Genomic DNA, 18,076 nt, shown 5'->3' on the forward strand with positions numbered 1-18,076 from the left:
CCATCCACCCTTTCGGTAAAATGCTTTATTGCATGATTTGTTTAAAAACCATTGCAAGCACTGCAGATAATGTTACACTGTTTAAATTCAGATTAAGATTTTTTTTTAAAAAACATCATCCACCCTTTCATCCATCCTCCCTTTCATACATCCATCCATCTATACATACACCCTTTCACTTAACCATTCATCCACCATTTCCCTCACTCACTTAAATCCCCTTCCCCTTTTATGTTACGTATGAAACTTGCTCTCCGAGCAGGCATGTACCCACAAAGTGCCATCCATTTTCTTTAAAAAACCTTCCGAGAGTGTCTTGATTCTCTCTCTTTCTCTCGCTTTTTTCTTACAAAAAACAGGCAAATAAATGCAGTCAAACACACGAACATAAGCAGATACACACAAGACTCAGGTATGATAAAAGCCATGTTATACTATTCAACTACCATGGCTTTTTTGATTTACGCTGTCGGGGGAATGCCATAATTCCGGTGTTTGCACAAATGCACCTGATAGTGTGAATGTGATTGACAGCACAGGGCCAGAATGGATGCTGCTCTGTCAAACACAGTGTGATGGTGAACACCCGGACATTCAACGGAGCCCTGCTGAATAGATCACCTGGGGCTCAAATCGGGGCTACAGAAGAGGCGCCTTGGCTGCCAGAGACACGTTCAACTCCTGCTCACCACCACTCACAACCAAATAGCCTACCTTATCAAGAGTACAGGTACTCTACTCGGCAGTCGAGAAGTGCTGGTACTCAGAGTGATAAATCTAAGAAGTGCTGGTACTCAGTACCGGTAAGTATTTAAAGCACTAGATTAAAATAAACACGTTTTTTAGAGACAAAGAAGCTTCCCAAAGACTGACTTGGAAGAGAATTCCACTCCTTTGGCCCACGAAGAGCAAGTCCTGGGTCGCCAGATGTCTTATACCCAACTCACATGAACGGGGCTAGGGTGGCAACATTGGCTGATAGTGAGTTAGCCAGCCAGACACGGTGTGAGCTCAACAGAAATATATGCACCAATCACGGACTGGCTCTCTGGAAGGAAATTAAGAGATCACTAGAGATCACTTTCTGAGACCAAAAATTACCAGTATGGCTGTGAGCGGAATAAACAGCCATTGCATGGGAGGCTTGGAATACTACCTACCATACAAGGTCTCCACCTAGACCAATTTCAAATTATCCAAAGTCCACACATAAATGGGGGCATTCTGCAGAGCAGCCCAATGTAATCCAAAGCTGCCAGGGTGAAGTGACAACATGTGTACTTGGGGAAGATATCTGAAAAAAAGCAGATATGTTTTACTTTATATGGGACCTTCATGCTGAATCTGAACAGGATCAGACCCAGCTGCTGCGTTAGAATCAGATGAAGGGGTCAACCAGCACAGCATCTATTTTTGTAGCATTAAGTCAGCCACATTGTGCTCACTGTTCTAGAAGTGAACAAATGGATCACTAACACACAAGGAAGTGGAAGAATAGAAAATAAGGCACTTGCATCACCGGAAATCGAGATGGGGTGAATAGAGTGAGAGCGGGTGATACATGTGGCATCCCAATGTGGATTAAGGTTGAGCCACAGGAAATCTCGCTTTCCTTGACCACTACTCCAAGAAGAAAGTAAACAAACTCTGATAACCCCTCTACCAACAGCAGACAACTCATCAACAGAGCAAGATCCATGGTGTCTAAGACTGCTCAGAGGTCCAATGTGATGGAGCGGCAAAGGTTGTTCATTATTGGCCCGGACCAAATTACCTTTCCAGACGGTAAACGAGGTGGAATCACTCCTATGCCTGAGGTAGAAGTCAGACTGGTTAGTGTGCATACATCTATTTAATAAAATCCCGAAGGGGTAACATCAACACCTTTGCAGGACTTTAGCCATCTATGGCATACCAGCTTCAACGCACAGGTTGTTGTGAATTAATGCAGTAACGATAGTTTCTTTAGAAATGGCGTCAGTGCCATTCATAAGATCAGATAGCACAAATGTGCAATCCATTGGATAAAGGTATCCGTATATTATTCAACTGAGCTGCAGCGGCCTAAAAGTATCTTGCAGCTGGCAGGTGAATCAGGAGTCAAGATACTTCTTGAACACTGATGACTCCAGGTAAAAATCAAAGGGGCAGGGGTTTCATTGGGCACAGTGAGCCTCCACAGAGTGGCATTACTTATGCCAGAAACTGAATGTTGGTTCTCAAAAGTGTTAAGTGTTATTTTCTAGCCCTTCGGGGTGGTAGAATCCTTCAAACGATGAAACCATCATTGTAAGCATGAGCAGTGTTTCCTCCCTCTAGACAAGTAAGCATTGAACCAGGGTGCACGATTATACCTCATTCCCCTGCCAAAAGGAACCGCTGAGTTAGAAATACACGGGACCACAGTATGCATTCTAATAGGTTGTTCAAGAAATTCAGTTTTTTGCACCACTAGCACAAGGTGTGGATTTCCCCAGCTGCTCAGAGCCTATTAAAGAGACCTAGATCTCTTAATGGTCCACGGAGTGATGTGATGATGGAACTAGGCAACTCTGAACTAATTTTCCATTTAAATCTTGAAAGGCCTAGAAATAGATGGGCCCTTTAATATGGAATGGATTAGGAAATACTAATCTCAAGAGCAGTCAGATATTTAGCTGCAACACCAGTATCAGAGTTAAATGGACGCCGTTTATAGACACTGCAATATCCACCCACCGGAAGGTGGGAGCTGACAGGAGCCATGGCTTGGCCTGCGGCTCTACGGTTGAGTAATATTTCATCCAACGCTAGGGTTGGAGGGTCTGGGTCGAGAGGTAGCGGAAAATTAGCCAGGGACGTACTCCTTCCAAGATTTTCAGATAAGATTTAGAAGAAAAAAATCCAGAGCACACCATGCTCATCCTTCCCTCACAACAGAGCCCTGGTCAAACAATTAGCAGGCACCACACTAAGTATAAGGTCAATGTATTCATATGTGAGCTGCGTCTCAGTGACAGAGCGGCAATCCAGTCATAACTGCAGGATACAATCACAAACGTAAATATCACTTCTTGTCAAATATAGACGTGCTGGCAGCACAGTGACTATTGACCCATATCCATGGGTTTGAAGTGCATGCACCCAGCAACCCACAGTGGCATTCACTGATAAAAGCTCTTCCCTGGAATAAAGCTTTGTGCCTGGAGCACTCTGACATATTACACCTCCAAAACACACAGAGAGCACTGGTATCCTAAGAATGAAGTGAGATAATGCTCGACACAAAGATCACTGCTGATGTTGTCGGAGACCTGAAAGTGATTTAGATGTTAAGCAGCACCTGAAGAGCTAGGAATCAAAATCCTTTCCCACACCCACAGTCCCACAAAAATCGAGAAAGTCAGGAAAAATAGCACCAGCAAGAAATGTTGTCTACATGACATGGTCAGGTACAAAATTCAATGCTAAGGTCATCTAGCTCTGGAGTTATATGTTGGGGCAAACGTTTTATTCTGTTTAAAATATGTTCACAACACTTATGGATGACTATTCTATTCTCACGTGTGTTTCCTTTAACATTTTTGAAGTAGCTCAACCATTCAGTTACATATATCCTGTTTTTTTTGCCAGGAATTAACTAAATAGACCACAGAAGAATTTGTTGACCTCAACTGTTTGGGGCACTATATTTTATAATAAGCCATACTCACCACTTTCGAGTTCTACTCAGAAGAAAACTACTTCAAATTATTTTGCTAAGCTAAAACGTACATATAAACATTTCAACTCTTCACACGAAGAAAGAACCAACAATCAGAAACCTGACAAAGTATTAGTGAGGTCTGTTCATTCAAGAAATTAAATGGGATGAGGCGATCACATGACGCATGTTTTGTGCAGACTGATCAGGAGAAACAAAGACGTCCCCTGATCATTCACACACTGGCCGAGAGTGCGAGGGGTTTCACACCCAGACTCGATGTACGTGAATAATTTGTTGGAAATGACCAGTGATTGAAAAGTGTTGGGTTCGTTAAGGTAAGCACGAATATTAGAGGCTCTGCAAGAACAATAATTCAATTCTATCAATTTAGGTTAGCCATGAATAGCCATCAATTCAAATAAGCACATCATTTGCATTATTACTATACATTAGGAGTAAATGGCAGAGTACGGGGAATAAAAGCAGAAAGCAATGATCGATTACGTTCATCTGATCGTAAGAATGGGGATTAAGGACAACGACCACACTGAATCAGCAGGAGGGGCAGTGGCTTTTAAATGAACTTTTATTCTGAACCTACTGAGAACATTCACTCCACTCCTCCCTTTAGAAGACAGAAAAAACATTCTGATGGCGTTTGTCCCATCATGGCTGGACCATGCCAGCTCAGTGTGGTTAGGGCTCCTTAACAATCCAGACACTAAAGCTCATACAAAAAGAAGCTGTCCGCCTTATATAGCACATCTCCAGATGGGCGCACGTCACTCCTCTACTGATTGAACTCCACCGGCTGCCGATACCCCAGTAGATCCAATTCAAGACATGCTACCCAACATTTAAGAGGCTTAGAACACTTGCCCCTCAATACAATTCTAATCAGTTTAAACATTACTCCTCTAAACTCAATTTGTGGTTTTCTCATTGAAACCTTCTGGCTGTTCTGAAGTCCTGGAAATGTAAATCTGGCGGTAGAAGCTTTCTGGAACAAGCCCCTGAGATCTGGAATTTGCTCCAATTGAACATTTGTCTGGAATCTCATTTGTTTCACTTCCGGAAAAGCCTAAAGGCGTAGCACTTCAAACATGCTCACTTGGATTGGCCCTCGGATATACACTTCAGCCTTTTTAATTCTCAGTTCTGTTTTCGCGCCAAGAATCTGTAGGTGATCGTGGGATATTATACAGGCAAAAGCGGCAAAAATCCTCCAAATCCCAGGCACAACCTATAGTATTGGATGAAACAAAGAAACTACTTATTGAATTGGACAAAGAGGCATCCAATACGGACTACAAATCCCAGAAATGTCTGGTATGACACGGTATTGAGCCCACGCCTACCAGGAGATTTGTGAAATAAAAATCCGTGAAACTGGTGACGCCCAACGAGTGCTTTCTGTTGGCAGCCCCTGAAGATGGGATGAGTTCCCTGAAACGCGTCGGGCAAGTAATTTAAATGCAAGATTGCAAAATGCGCTGAGTGAAAAGCCCGGAGGGCGGAGAACTGTCGAGTGCCTCCTAGAAGCTCCAGGCGTTTGAGGATAATATATATATACATATACACACACACCACCAAAGATACCACTGTAATCGGGGGCCCCCAAACCTACAGGGCGGCCGTGGCTTGAGAGAGACTGGGATTCCCGTAGTTAAAATCAAAATGAGCCACAGCCTGGGTCTGGTAAAGAGCATTGATTATAAATTGGCGCAGGCAACAGCATAACGTGATTAACCCCTTCGCGTTTTGGCAGTAAGCCTTTTTCAAAGGTAAGAAATCACATGCACAGAGTCCCAGGCGTTTTAAATGGTGGTAAAGTCATGTGCCTGCGTACTGCCACACTACAAGTACCCTAATTCACTTCAAGTCGTAGTAGAATATATGTACTGTCCCACTGACGTTTTTAACACTGCAATACTCTGACAAGTTGTACAAAGGTAGGTATGGAATATCAAGTCTAAGAGGAAAGGTTCTTTGGCCCAAATATCAGTCCTTGCTGTGACACAACAATGTCAAATGTGTGCAGTATCCGGATCCTGTCAAGCTGAGGTATGTGCCTCACTAGGCTCCCTTTCTCACCTCCATTGCAATTATCGCCGGCAATATGTACAAACATATACATACATATAAACACACAGTTTATTTTCTGTTGGATCAAATAACCATACAAAGCGCAACTTTCAGGCATCACAGTGTATTGGGCACAACAATGATCACAAAACAAAATGCAGACTCCGCAGTCTTCCCATCCCCTCCCCTCTCCACCTGAGATCCCCAGGGCCAGTCCCGCTCTATAAATAACATTAGCATAAACATCAAACTGGGACTATGGTTATAATGCAGATTTAATGACAATGCAAGGGGTGATTTGTTCAGCGTATTCAATGGACCGAAGCATTTCTATGTGCAATACAGCAAGGTACACTTTTTTCACGGTTGAGCGAATGCAGCATGTTATAAACAATCTTTGGGTAGTAGGAGTATGGAGTGCACACAGACACACAATAGCACAGACGCATTATGCACTTTGTTCTCTCTGCCACCTGAGCATCTGTAATTAGGGAGTATACATAGCAGGTCATCTGCATCTTTCCATCACAGTGAGCAAAGTACTTCAAACACTTAAACAAGATCTCCAGGGTTGCAGTCAATCAACCCGTTAAAAAGAGAAATGAAGTTCGCCCGCTTATGTACGACTATCTTGGCTAGTGCGTCAGTAATGTTCAGCTAGATCTGTAAATGTATGTATTGTTTTCAATTACATCAAGTTTTCCACTTATTACTCTAGCATTGACTAAAACGTACCCTGTTACCTGAAAATAATTTGGTTAATGTAGCGGAAGATATGCTTAATGTTCTTCACTCCCTGCACGGATATGGTTCAAATAGAAATCACAAATACAGGCATTGCTAATGTGAATACATTTCACAGATTCGCAATTTATTCAATTATGTGTTATATAGAGGCCTACAGATGAACAGATATGTAAAGCTTCTCTAGTCACACCTGGAAAATGAGAAATGAAGTTAGTTTACCTGAGGGGGCTCCAACCCAGGCCAGACCCAGCACGCCGTCATCAAAGTCACGGTCTGTGAACACATAGGCCAAGCAGTAGTCGTCATGGTTCTGTTCAGAGTTCAGCTCCAGGAACTTCTCAACACCAATGTTGGGGAACCGGAAGGGATTCGAAGCATCTCTCTCGTCTTGCGTGGTGTTAATCTAGAAATGAGGCAAAAATGTATTTGCATATGCGCCGACATTCTTGTAAACCCCTGAATATAGAAATATATTTGTAAAAAGTGTATCTAATCTAGATCAACAAACAACCTAGGGCGAGGTCTACCAAGACCATTTCAGGCAAAAACATACGCGGACCGCAAAGCAGGCTCAATTTACACTTCTGGCCATTTGGAACCAGCTATCTGAGCTTTTAAAACTCAGGAAACGTCGGATGTTTGTTCCAGCAAAGCCCAGGAATAAATCTCTGTCCACGATGGAAACGGACCACCACCAATCCCCGATGAGGTGTAGGGCATTGTTTTTCCAATGGGGAAACATTTTTGCGCGGAGAAAAAAAAAACTAAAAACGATGTGTAATTGCACAGCTGCATGCCACAAATGTAGATTTCTATATTCGGCAAGTAACAGAGCACAAAAATATCACATGAATCTGCTGGCAGTATTCCCGAGACCTGACAGAGCATATTTCCAGGCCTTCAACTGGGAATGCATGTTTACTCCAAACAGTAGCAAATCAGCACCTGCTAGTAGGAGTTTTTCTCGGGGTGCAGAATTCCTTTTTTTTGTAAACCGCATCCTAGTTGTTTGTGGTTTGCAAAAGAAAGATACCTACATCAACAAAGAATGCCCAAGTAAGACTTTTACAACACAGCATACCTGTGAAATGCAGTGCCGGATTAACCCCTGTGGGGGCCCCTAGACAATCAAAAGTTCGGGGCCCGCCTCGCAAATATCTCCCAATAAGTTTTTAATTTTACCAATCAACATTTATAATAAACCAATTTTATTACACTAAACATTAACAATGATTGTTGTGAAAACAAAAATTACTTATTTTTTTTAAATAAACCAACAACTTTGAATATTCAATGGGTATATTACATTAATACAGTATTTTCTCTAAAGTATTTAATGAAACGTTTTCCTTTCTTTGAGTTGATTCAATTTTTTTTATCTTTTGTAAACAATTTAAGAAAGCTTGATTGCAATTTTCTAAGAAGATCAAATCAAATTATTTTGATCCGTTGTCGCAGGGCCCCTAAAAGGAGTGGGTCCCATAGGCCTGTGCCTAATTTGCATATTTGGTCATTCGGAACTGGTGGAATGTGCAACGTCGTTTGGCCCAGGCATAGATGAAATGATGCACTAGTGTCAGCTCATTGTGCCCTTAACATCCTTAGTATAAATTAGTATTTATTACTGTAATCCAATCATCAAAAAACAGCAGACTGTGCAACTTTACCTTGTAGCAATAGAAAAAGCCACGAGACACTGTGTCGGACTGTGATCCACGCATAATTTTCACATTTTATTAAACACCAGCATTGCCTTCCCAATGAACCTTAACAAGTTCACTAATAATTTAAAGTCTGTTACAGAGACAGTATTGTGTGGTTTGTCAATTACTGCAAAGGCCAAATTCTGAAACCGTGAAGAAAGGAGGAAACCCCAGAAACTTCACAGAAACGGATTTTGTCGAATGAGCTGACAAATGTATTGCGTAGAGAAATCTCCTTCTTTCATAAAATCTTTCTTTAGGTAAAGTAAGTCATCAACCCAAAACTGGTTAATAGTAGCACTGCCAAAACCTTGTTTATACATTTTAGTCTCAATGTTCTTTAGTATGAATCCTATTGTACCAATGCTCAAAATAGGATTTTAACGCCACTTTAACTTGGCCAGAATTCGTTTTTCAACCTCTATGTTTTGTTTAGTCATGATTTTCTGGACAAACTATTTACTGAATGCCAAAGACCACTGTCGACAGTGGGTATTCCTGTAGAAGCCCCCTAGATAAAATAAAGGATCCTGCGAAACGAGAAAGTACCTTTTATATAGTAGAGGAAGATACAAAGTTGGCTTTGATAAATTAAAGCAATCTGGGGCCCAGGCCACAAATTGTTTAAAGTCTTATAAACAAAATTCCACTTGAATATCAAACACCTTTGCAGAGTCAAGCGATATCCAGGTGTTATCACGAGTGGCTCTCTACATTGACATAAGTCTTGTACTGTCACCAAATCGAGTCCTTTATTAAGCCAGATTGATAAGGATAGAAATTGCAAATGCTTTAGAGCCTACTGTGAGATTTTTAGAAAACATCCTCACGGGGAGGCACGCGCTACGCGACCTAAGATGGCCACCTGACACCAGAGCTCTGCGCTGCCTTGGGCCCTGCAGTTGAAATTACAGCGTTTTCCGCTCTGCTTTGCTCCTGAAGTGGGAACCTTATTAAGGCGGACTACTTGACTCATGTGAAAATGCTGTTTTATCTCCACCATGTTACTTGCTGGACCCTGCATTTACCAGGTGACTCTGAAGGCTGCCTAGCGGCTCCATTTTGTATTTTTGCATTGTGAGAATTTCTCCGTAGAGCGTGGCATGTTTGGATCAGTGACTTTATTTTCGCAGTTTGAGTCTCCTTCTCATTTTTGCCATATTGACCGTACTTATTCATGGGGAGGAGTGGTTTTTCAGAGGGATTTCGCGGTTTGCTGTGCAACCTACCAAAAAGGAATAAGATGACTCAACCTGCTTTTCTGAGTATCTGGCCATGGGTTAGTATCGTATCAAGGGGAGGAATATTTGAGGCTGGGTCACTAAAGATATTTCAGGATATTATGTCTAAATAGTTAGCCCCAACAGCACACTTCCTTCATTATCAGTCCCTCACTAGATTGAGCCCTTCATATTGGTCATCGTAAGACAGATCCACCTACACATACAAACTTAGTTACTATTCAAGTTTGGAGACGGAATGCAACAAATATTATTGATATACCAAAGTATTGTTGGTGCAATCCAAGCGACCACCAATATACCTTATAAAAATACTGAGGCATTCGCCTAGAACTACATACCCAGCGTGGTGAAAAATGTTCGATTAAGCTGATGCAGTAAAATTACCTCCATAGGGCTCAACTAAAACCCAGGTACTCAACAGACAAGGACTCGGGCCCTAGGTGTGACTCTTCAGACACAGGTTTTAACCACGTTGTTGACATAGATGCTGGCTGAGTGGAGGACACTATTACAAAGTGACTAGAAGAACCGGTTTATAAAATTACCAAAACATGCTTTCTTGAAAAGCTGCCTAGGCCCAAAATCCTAGGTTCCATTGTCCTACAGTACATACTTTGATCTAGCCTCGCTACTAGCATGCATTTATCTCTCAACTGGCACATTGGTCATCAGATGTGCAAAATGAGCAGGTACAGAAAAGACCACGAGAAAAGCTATGGCCGCAATATGCTACAATGAGTTTCATGGAGAACTGGGACAATCTGTTAGGGACACTGTCTGAGGTCGGCAGGTGGATTACATTAGACCCTCCTTAAAAGAACATGGGATCATGAAATTCCTTTCACCAAGAACTACTGAGGAATCGAACACTCAAAGGTATTGCTACCCATCGAGGAAAAATGGATAACACGGTTTACGAGGGTAGAGCTAAGCAGTATCCAACTAGGATTCACATTGATTGTAGGTGCATTTATATTCAATTCCACTGATAATGGAATAATGACAACTATACAAGAAGTTAATCACTGTGATATTAAACAAGTATGTAAAATGTTACCACCATCTTAAAATAGGGGAAGACATTATGAATATCAAGCCCTTACTTAGGCCAGCTTATGTCTTCCATTATCCCGTTACACAATGTCTGAATAATTAGTCTCTTTCATAATTACAAACGATCATATATTTTCATTGAACTGCTTCGAAATGTCACCAGTCAATTGTCATATTAAAGCCAACAGATAGAACAAAACACTGGAAGACCAGTTTAGAAGTCAGATGTCAAACTCATTCTTTTAACTGAGTACTTTCAACAAGGACAAAGACTACAGCGAGTTTTAATTGGAGGACACTCAGACTATGAGAGGCCAATATTGACTGTTGAGTTAGTAAAGGTAGCAAGGAGAGCTGGTGAATGGAAAGACTATTTTTTGTTTTATCTTTTATATAAACAAATGTTTTTATTTAACCAGCTGAAAAGACAGTACATAGAGGAGCATACATGCATGTGAACAGTACAATTCAAGAGCATTGAAGGTGGAACATAGATGGGGTGGTGAGACAGATTTAAGCATCACAGAAATAAGCATGGGGTTGAGGTAACAGTTCTGTCTAAGACCCAGGGGCACTACATGGCGGGTATGTTGCTTTATTCCGCAGCGGAGATAAACCCACATCCTGGGCCCCAGAGTACTTTATGCGTTTTGTATCTAATCCATGGAGACCAGATTTGTTCCCATTTTTTCACACTTCCCCCTACTTTTGTATACCACTTCCTCCGCCCTCTGGCACTAATCTAACTCCTTTTCCCAGTTTGATGATGACAGTGGAAGGGGCACTCCCAAGCACCTGGCAATTTTCATACAGCAACCGGTCGCCAATGTCAACCAAAATTGAGTATGTTGCGGCCAGTCACCCTCACCCTGGATCATCAGAAGGGGCCACCTGGCGTCCATCAGGATCTCTGTTCCCACCACCCTTGACCTTAATTGAGGCTTTTTGCCACAATTAACTTATCTTGGGGCACTCCTATAGAATATGGAGAAAGATATCCCTACTGCTGGCACCCCCTTGCACATAGCGCTGATGGCGTCCTTTCCCATTCATGGAGGTGCATCTGTGAGTAGTATGAGTGGTGGTGTATCTTAAGTTGTACCAATCTGAAAAGTGTGCGGATTCCAATTTCTCTTGGACCCTGGAGGACCTCAGACCAGTGATCATCCTCTATGTTGCCCATACCGATATTGAATTCTTGTTGTTAATACTTTTGGACTTAAACGTACGGCCTTTTGAATTTGCCCTAAAGAAGTCTATGGTTTACCCCAAATAGACGAAACATGTGTTGGCTAGAACGGCTAGAAACGTCACCTTTGTTGAAGTGCATTAAAAGAAAATAAAGAACTGAAGAAAACTTTCATGATGACTGCGATTATGGACTGTTCTCAATAATTGTGGACCCTATTTGCTCAGGATATTGACCCTTTATTTGCTTTTAAACATCACCGTGATGGGCTTGTCGGCTAATATGCCAGAAATGAATTTAAAATGTTTGCTTCTACTTAAATAAATATTCCCTGTACAGATAAAGCTGCCTGAGTGGTACCGGAGCATGTTCGTCTTACAAGTCTGGATAGCACAGGACAGGGGTGAAATGCTGCGCCCATTTACAGAAGGTGATGTGATAAAAAAAGTCTTCCCTCCCCAACCCGCCCCTCCCCTTCTCCACACCACCACCAAAGGTCATGACCTGACTTGGAGAGTTACATCAGGGCAAAAGACCCCCATACACAAAAAGCCTTCTGCCAAACAAGAACTTCTGGAAGAGCATCTGGGGCATTGTGGGAATCCAATTTCCAGAAATATGTCTGAGCAAAACAGTGAAGGTAAAACCTGGTGATTGGCTACACTACAGCACTACATGGGAATCTCTTGCTCTAAAACTACAATATAAATGTATAAAAATGTGGGGCCTTGAACGTAGCACGGATGAGTTTAACTACATATAAACAAAGTGATCAGTATTAATTAGGTCAGTTTTTTGGTCTAAGCATACACATTAGCAAATGTAAGCAGTTTGAAGGCAGACGTCCAGCAGCAGTGTCCGTTCGCAACCATAGCTGTGATGCTAATCTACCTCAATTTTGACAATTTCTCAACACAAGTGGACAGCTCAGAGTAAACCACCTTGGAAAAATGGTGTGCTCACCGTCTGGCTGAAATATTATTAATCTAAACTAACCTAGGCTGTATCACAGTCTACTTCCACAGCTGAAAGACAGCTCCACAAACATACATGCAGCCATTTACTATCTTTGTCAATAACTGGGTAAGGATGCTTAGCTAAAGACAAATTAGTGAACGTTGTTGTCGAAATTTGAATACTACTCTGTGTAAGAGTAGTACTCTATAATGACATGTTTGCGCCCAATTTCCACATGCACTGAGGTAACGGGCACACCTAACACCAGCATCATGTCTGGGATAGAGTCAAGACTGGTCTTCCAAACGATGCGCATGTAACCACATGTGACCAGCCTTCCACCACGAAAACATGAAACACCGTAAAAGGAACCCATTTCAAAAATCTCTTATAATGTTTTATTAAAGATTACTCACTCTTATTCGTTTCACCATGAAGCTTATATTGCGAATTCCCTGGAAATCTGTGGACTGGTATATCGTGTCGATTGCCTTCACGTGGCTGGAAATCTATGGATTACAAACAAAGACAGTTATACAGAATTTTTTTAAGAACACGTTTTCATGCACAAAAAAAAGGTCTTGCAAATTCAAGAATAGTCTTGAAAAGCCTCCTAAATATCAACAGTGCAACGATAACATGTAGAATCTCAGGTGGGAGTGATGAGTAAATGCATGCATCCCACTGGGTGCTAAGCAACTCGAAGGAGGCATTTCAGCACTATATAAAAACTTTAAACTAAATGAGTGATAAACGGGTAATAGCACGCATTCATCACCCCCTACGTCTCCTTTCCTCCTCTCATTAACCATATATGGCGTCCTGCACACAGCCTTCTTAACCCCTAGGGCAGAGGTCTTCAAACTTTTCCAGGTTGAGCCCCCCCAGCTGAATTCCCCCAGATGTTGGGCCCCCCCACCACCCGACAGATACCACGGGAATCCGGCACACCACATGATCCACTGCCACGCGCACACCACAGGCCATATCCGGCAAACAATGCTCAACACAACAAGAGTGCCTAGCAAACTGCAGGCCTGTGAGTGGGTGTGACGAAACGACAGAGGCGTACCAGACAGCTCAAAACACAATCCTCCAAGACAAAATGTGCGCAAATTCTCCCCACTAGGATGCCCTGCCTTACACAGGACACAGATCAACAACAACACCACCAACATGAATGTGACGGGTGTGCCGGTGCCCAGCCACACCTAGACTCTGAATCTGTGGGTGAAACCCTGCCACTGCCATCCTCAGGCTGTACTCCACATCCAGTTCTAAACGGTACCTAGTCTTCAACACCGCAAGTGCTGAGAACCCAATCTTACAAACTCCCCAACAAATAAACAAATACATTGTAGGATGTAAAGCACCATGCACAAGTGAACCAAAGGGAGGACCGCAGTGATGAACCCACTATAGGGAACACACCATGGGTGCTTCACCAAGCGGAACCCAAAACATGGAACCCGACCTTGCCCATGGGGGCCCCGCATTCAAGTAGCAGCTGGACGTCACGCAAAATGTCACACGCATGATGCATAGATCCCACACATGAGCACACATAGAATACAGAACAGTAACACATAGGCAAGGGAGCAGCCAAACAATTCAAATACCTTCCACTCTGAACCACAGCTCTCATGGCACCAAGAAAGCAAAGGAAGTCATCACAACCCTCCCCATCCATCATGTACACCTTGTCATCCACCAACTCCCCCACCATTCATTCCGTCCCTCCATCTGAGCCCCATCCAGATCCAAACCCCTTCAACCACTTGCAAACCCATCCACCTTCCATCCCTCCATCCATCATCTCACCTCTTCATCCCTCCATCCACCCCCTCACCCATCCATCCATCATCCATCCATCCCTTCACCCAATCTATCACCTCACCAATCCATCCACTCTTCCACCCATCCATCCACCCACTCATCCATCCAACCATTCACCCAAGCTATCCTCCCACTCATCCATCCACTCCTCCACCCATCCATCCATCCACTCATCCATCCAACCACCCACCCCCTCACCCATCCAGCCATCCCCCCACCCACTCATCCATCCACCCAGTCACTCATTCGTTTAACCACTCAACCCCCACTCATCCATCCACCCATCCATCCCGCTCTCCACCCTCCCCCCCACTCATGCATGCACTCTCTGACCCATCCACCTCCATGCTCCTCTCCTCACCCATCCATGCACACACCTGCCCATCCACTCTGCCAATCATTCATCCATGTCATCACTCATCCATCCATCCATCCATCCTCCCCCTCTCTCTCCATTCCCCCCTCACCCAGCCACCCATCCCTCCATCCACCCTTCACCCATCCACCCACTCATCCATCCACTCATGAATCCATCCATTTACCACTCATCCACCCCTTCACTCCTCCATCCATCCCCCCGTCCATCCACCCTCCTCAATCACCCATCCATCCCCACATCCACCCCTTCACTCATTCACTCATTCATCCATTCATTCATCCATTCATTCATTCATTCATCCCTTCACCCATCAATACATCAATCCATCCATCACCTCTCTCATCCATCCACCCACTGACTCGTCCACCATCCACCCCCCATCGATCCATCCACCATTTCACTGATCAATCTACCCCTCCACCCATCCATCTACCCTTCCAACCATACACACATCATCCACTCCCATCCATCCCTCCACTCATGCATCCATCCTCTCTCCCACCATCCATTCACCCCTTCACTCACCATCCATCCCCTCACTCATCCATCCACCCCCCACCCATACATCCACCACTCCACCCTCACACCTTTTATGATTCAAATTCGAATCTGCAGACCAACATCCCTGAACACCGGGTGCCCACACAAAGATCCTCATGAGTTGAGGACCGCAGACCAGAGCCCACTCTCCCGATTCATGGCCAACCCGGATTGCAACCTCTCCCTCCCTTCCCAAAATAACTGAAGGACTCCCGCCCCCCCCCCTCACTCCCACCCCCCTTGAAAGGCTGGGGCCCTGGACCAGAGCCCACCCTGCCCGTGCCTCAAAACCTCTGCAAAACCTTCTCTCCCTTCTGGGAAGAGCTAACTCTCCCAGGAGGGGGTTAATTCACAGAGCTGACAGCTTCAGCTGCAGTGGGAGGCAAGGGGTCTCCTCTGCTAAAACTGAAAGCGTGTCTGATTGTTTTCTTTAGTTTTTAGCAGAGGAGACCCCTGCCTCGCACGCAGCCGAAGGTGTCGACTCCGTGAATTGGCCCCCTCCTGGGAGAATCACCCAGACAAAGAAACGGGCACAAAGGGAAGATGGAAGTGGAGCCCGCGCCCCCCCTGGGATGGCGCCGAGCCCCCCCAGGGGGGCGCGCCCCACAGATTGAAGAACCCTGCCCTAGGGGGTCCCTTCCACCACACCAGCATGTTCTCAGCTTTAAACAAGCACTGGCAGAGCTCTTTGGCCTCCTGCAGGCCTGCACGTGCAGCCGGAAGCAGGGCCGGCTCTAGGCTCATGGTGGCCCTGGGCAAGGAGCATAGGTAGGGGGCCCGGAAGAGGGGGTCCGGGCGGGGCGGAGCGTGCAGGCCAGTAAAGAGGGGAGGGGGTCAGGGTGTTTAGAAGTGGAACAGAGCCGGAGGACGCCAAATCCCTGCCAGGGGCCAGCACGCAAATATGTATCCATCCTCAGAGGATTAATATATTAAGGATATATATTGGCGTGGTGGCCCCTGGGGTTTGGTGGCCCTGTGCAGGTGCACAGCTTGCACATGCCTAGAGCCGGCCCTGCCGGAAGCTCGGGTGAAAGTAGTTGTGGCATCAGAGCATACTCCCCCTTCTCCCCCGCCCCCCCCCCATGGGAGGTGGGAGAGACTGTAGTACATGCTGCTCCATTCCACTGCCTTCTTTGGGCACCTGGTGACCTGGAAGGAGGGGCGGGGAGGGGGTCAGGGATGGTTCTGAAGCGTCTCATCTCATCCCTACAGCGTAGCAGTCAATTAGCTGCTATGTAGTGAATAAGCATCATGACCAGCTTCAATGTTCCCACCCTCCATCATCTGGCACACTAACACCACGGCTCGACATCACAGAGACTAAAGCAGTCAATTTTCCAGACACTTGCCTAGTTAGTGGCCTGGCCAGGTGCCACAAGATTTTTATTTTTTTTATTTTTTATTTTTTAAAGAGTTGCTGCAATTTTGTGTTCTCTCAAAATTAGCAAGCAGCGCAGCATGCATCACTTTACATTTCTGCCAGTAAAGGTGCGGACTACAGGTAAAGGGCCCGGGCCCTCCAGGAGCTTCACACAAGGCGGGGAGAGGGTATGCCCTCAAGTTCTGCTGCTGGGCCCGATGCCGACTTGTGTCTGTTGTCATAACTGTAGGATTAAGATGTGCAAAAATACGGTCCACCCAATGACTACCTTTCCCACCTGGACAGACCCAGAACCTCCTGCGAGTCTCCTCTCAACCAAACACCAGCCGTGGTCTGTAAGCAATGAAAAGACCAGGCCAGGCGGGCTGCCACACGGGCACTAAATAAAGACTGAGCGGGGCTAATCATGGACGGTAAATGCAGGTATAAGATGGAGATTTTAAACCAGCGAGTACGCCCTGTCGGAAAACCTGAAGCAGCACTAAATTAGCATAAATGCTATAGAATAAAAATTGAAAACACATTTGATATTTTATTTAGCATACTTTGTACATTTAACCAAAAGCGTTGTATTGGATTTGCATTTATCTGACAGCAGTTTTAATAAACGTCTCTTGGGCATCAGAGAGAACATGTTCTAGGGACATAAAGGGTGGGAGCAGGGCAAGAGCTGCCCTTTTAAAAACCTAATCACAGTAATTTTCCTTTAAAACCGGATTGAGGAAGCAGTTTATCTGCACATCTTGCGCAAGGTCATTCTGCAAGGCTCTTAAAGGTCACACTGAAGAGAGAGCAACTTAAAAGGAACAGCCTGATTTTATTTTAAGAAATGGAAGAAGAACATATGGAACATTCACAGGAATTCCATTTTCTTTCAGGCAGGAGGAGTTTGGAAAGCACTTTGATCATTTTTAGAAACCAAGCCTGCATGCTGACGACTGACCTTTTATACAAATGGTTAGAAGCTTCTTCATTTCCGGTACCTACCACGTGAACTAATTTGAGCTTTTCCTTATATTTTCAATTGTACAATGGCCTCCTATGTAGAAAGACAATAATGGTAGAGCAATACTTAAAAATGAAGGGATTGTGACGCCAGGATACAGCTTTTAATAAACTGCTGCTTATTATTATTATTTTTTTTTAAAATGGGGATTGGTGTTCACTTTTCTAACTGCAAAGTGAGAGTAGTTTGCAAAGCAAACTATGCGACAATTTTGCTGCGTCCAATGAGTGTGAAAGAAAAGGCTGTAGAATTTCATTTTATGTAACAGAAC

General features: G+C 44.2%; 1 protein-coding gene across 1 annotated transcript in view; it reads right to left on the reverse strand.

The window, feature by feature from the left end:
* ADAM10 (ADAM metallopeptidase domain 10) overlaps positions 1-18,076 on the reverse strand; it is a 542,337-nt gene that overhangs the window by 139,857 nt on the left and 384,404 nt on the right. The window contains exons 7-8 of the mRNA XM_086959374.1: positions 13,080-13,172; positions 6,737-6,920 (exon numbers count right to left, since the gene is read on the reverse strand). Of these exons, the coding sequence (XP_086815500.1) occupies positions 6,737-6,920; positions 13,080-13,172 (277 nt within the window). The remainder of the gene's footprint in view (positions 1-6,736; positions 6,921-13,079; positions 13,173-18,076) is intronic.

The sequence above is a fragment of the Lissotriton vulgaris genome, chromosome 2_2, assembly GCF_964263255.1.
Source record: "Lissotriton vulgaris chromosome 2_2, aLisVul1.2, whole genome shotgun sequence".
NCBI lineage: Eukaryota > Metazoa > Chordata > Amphibia > Caudata > Salamandridae > Lissotriton > Lissotriton vulgaris.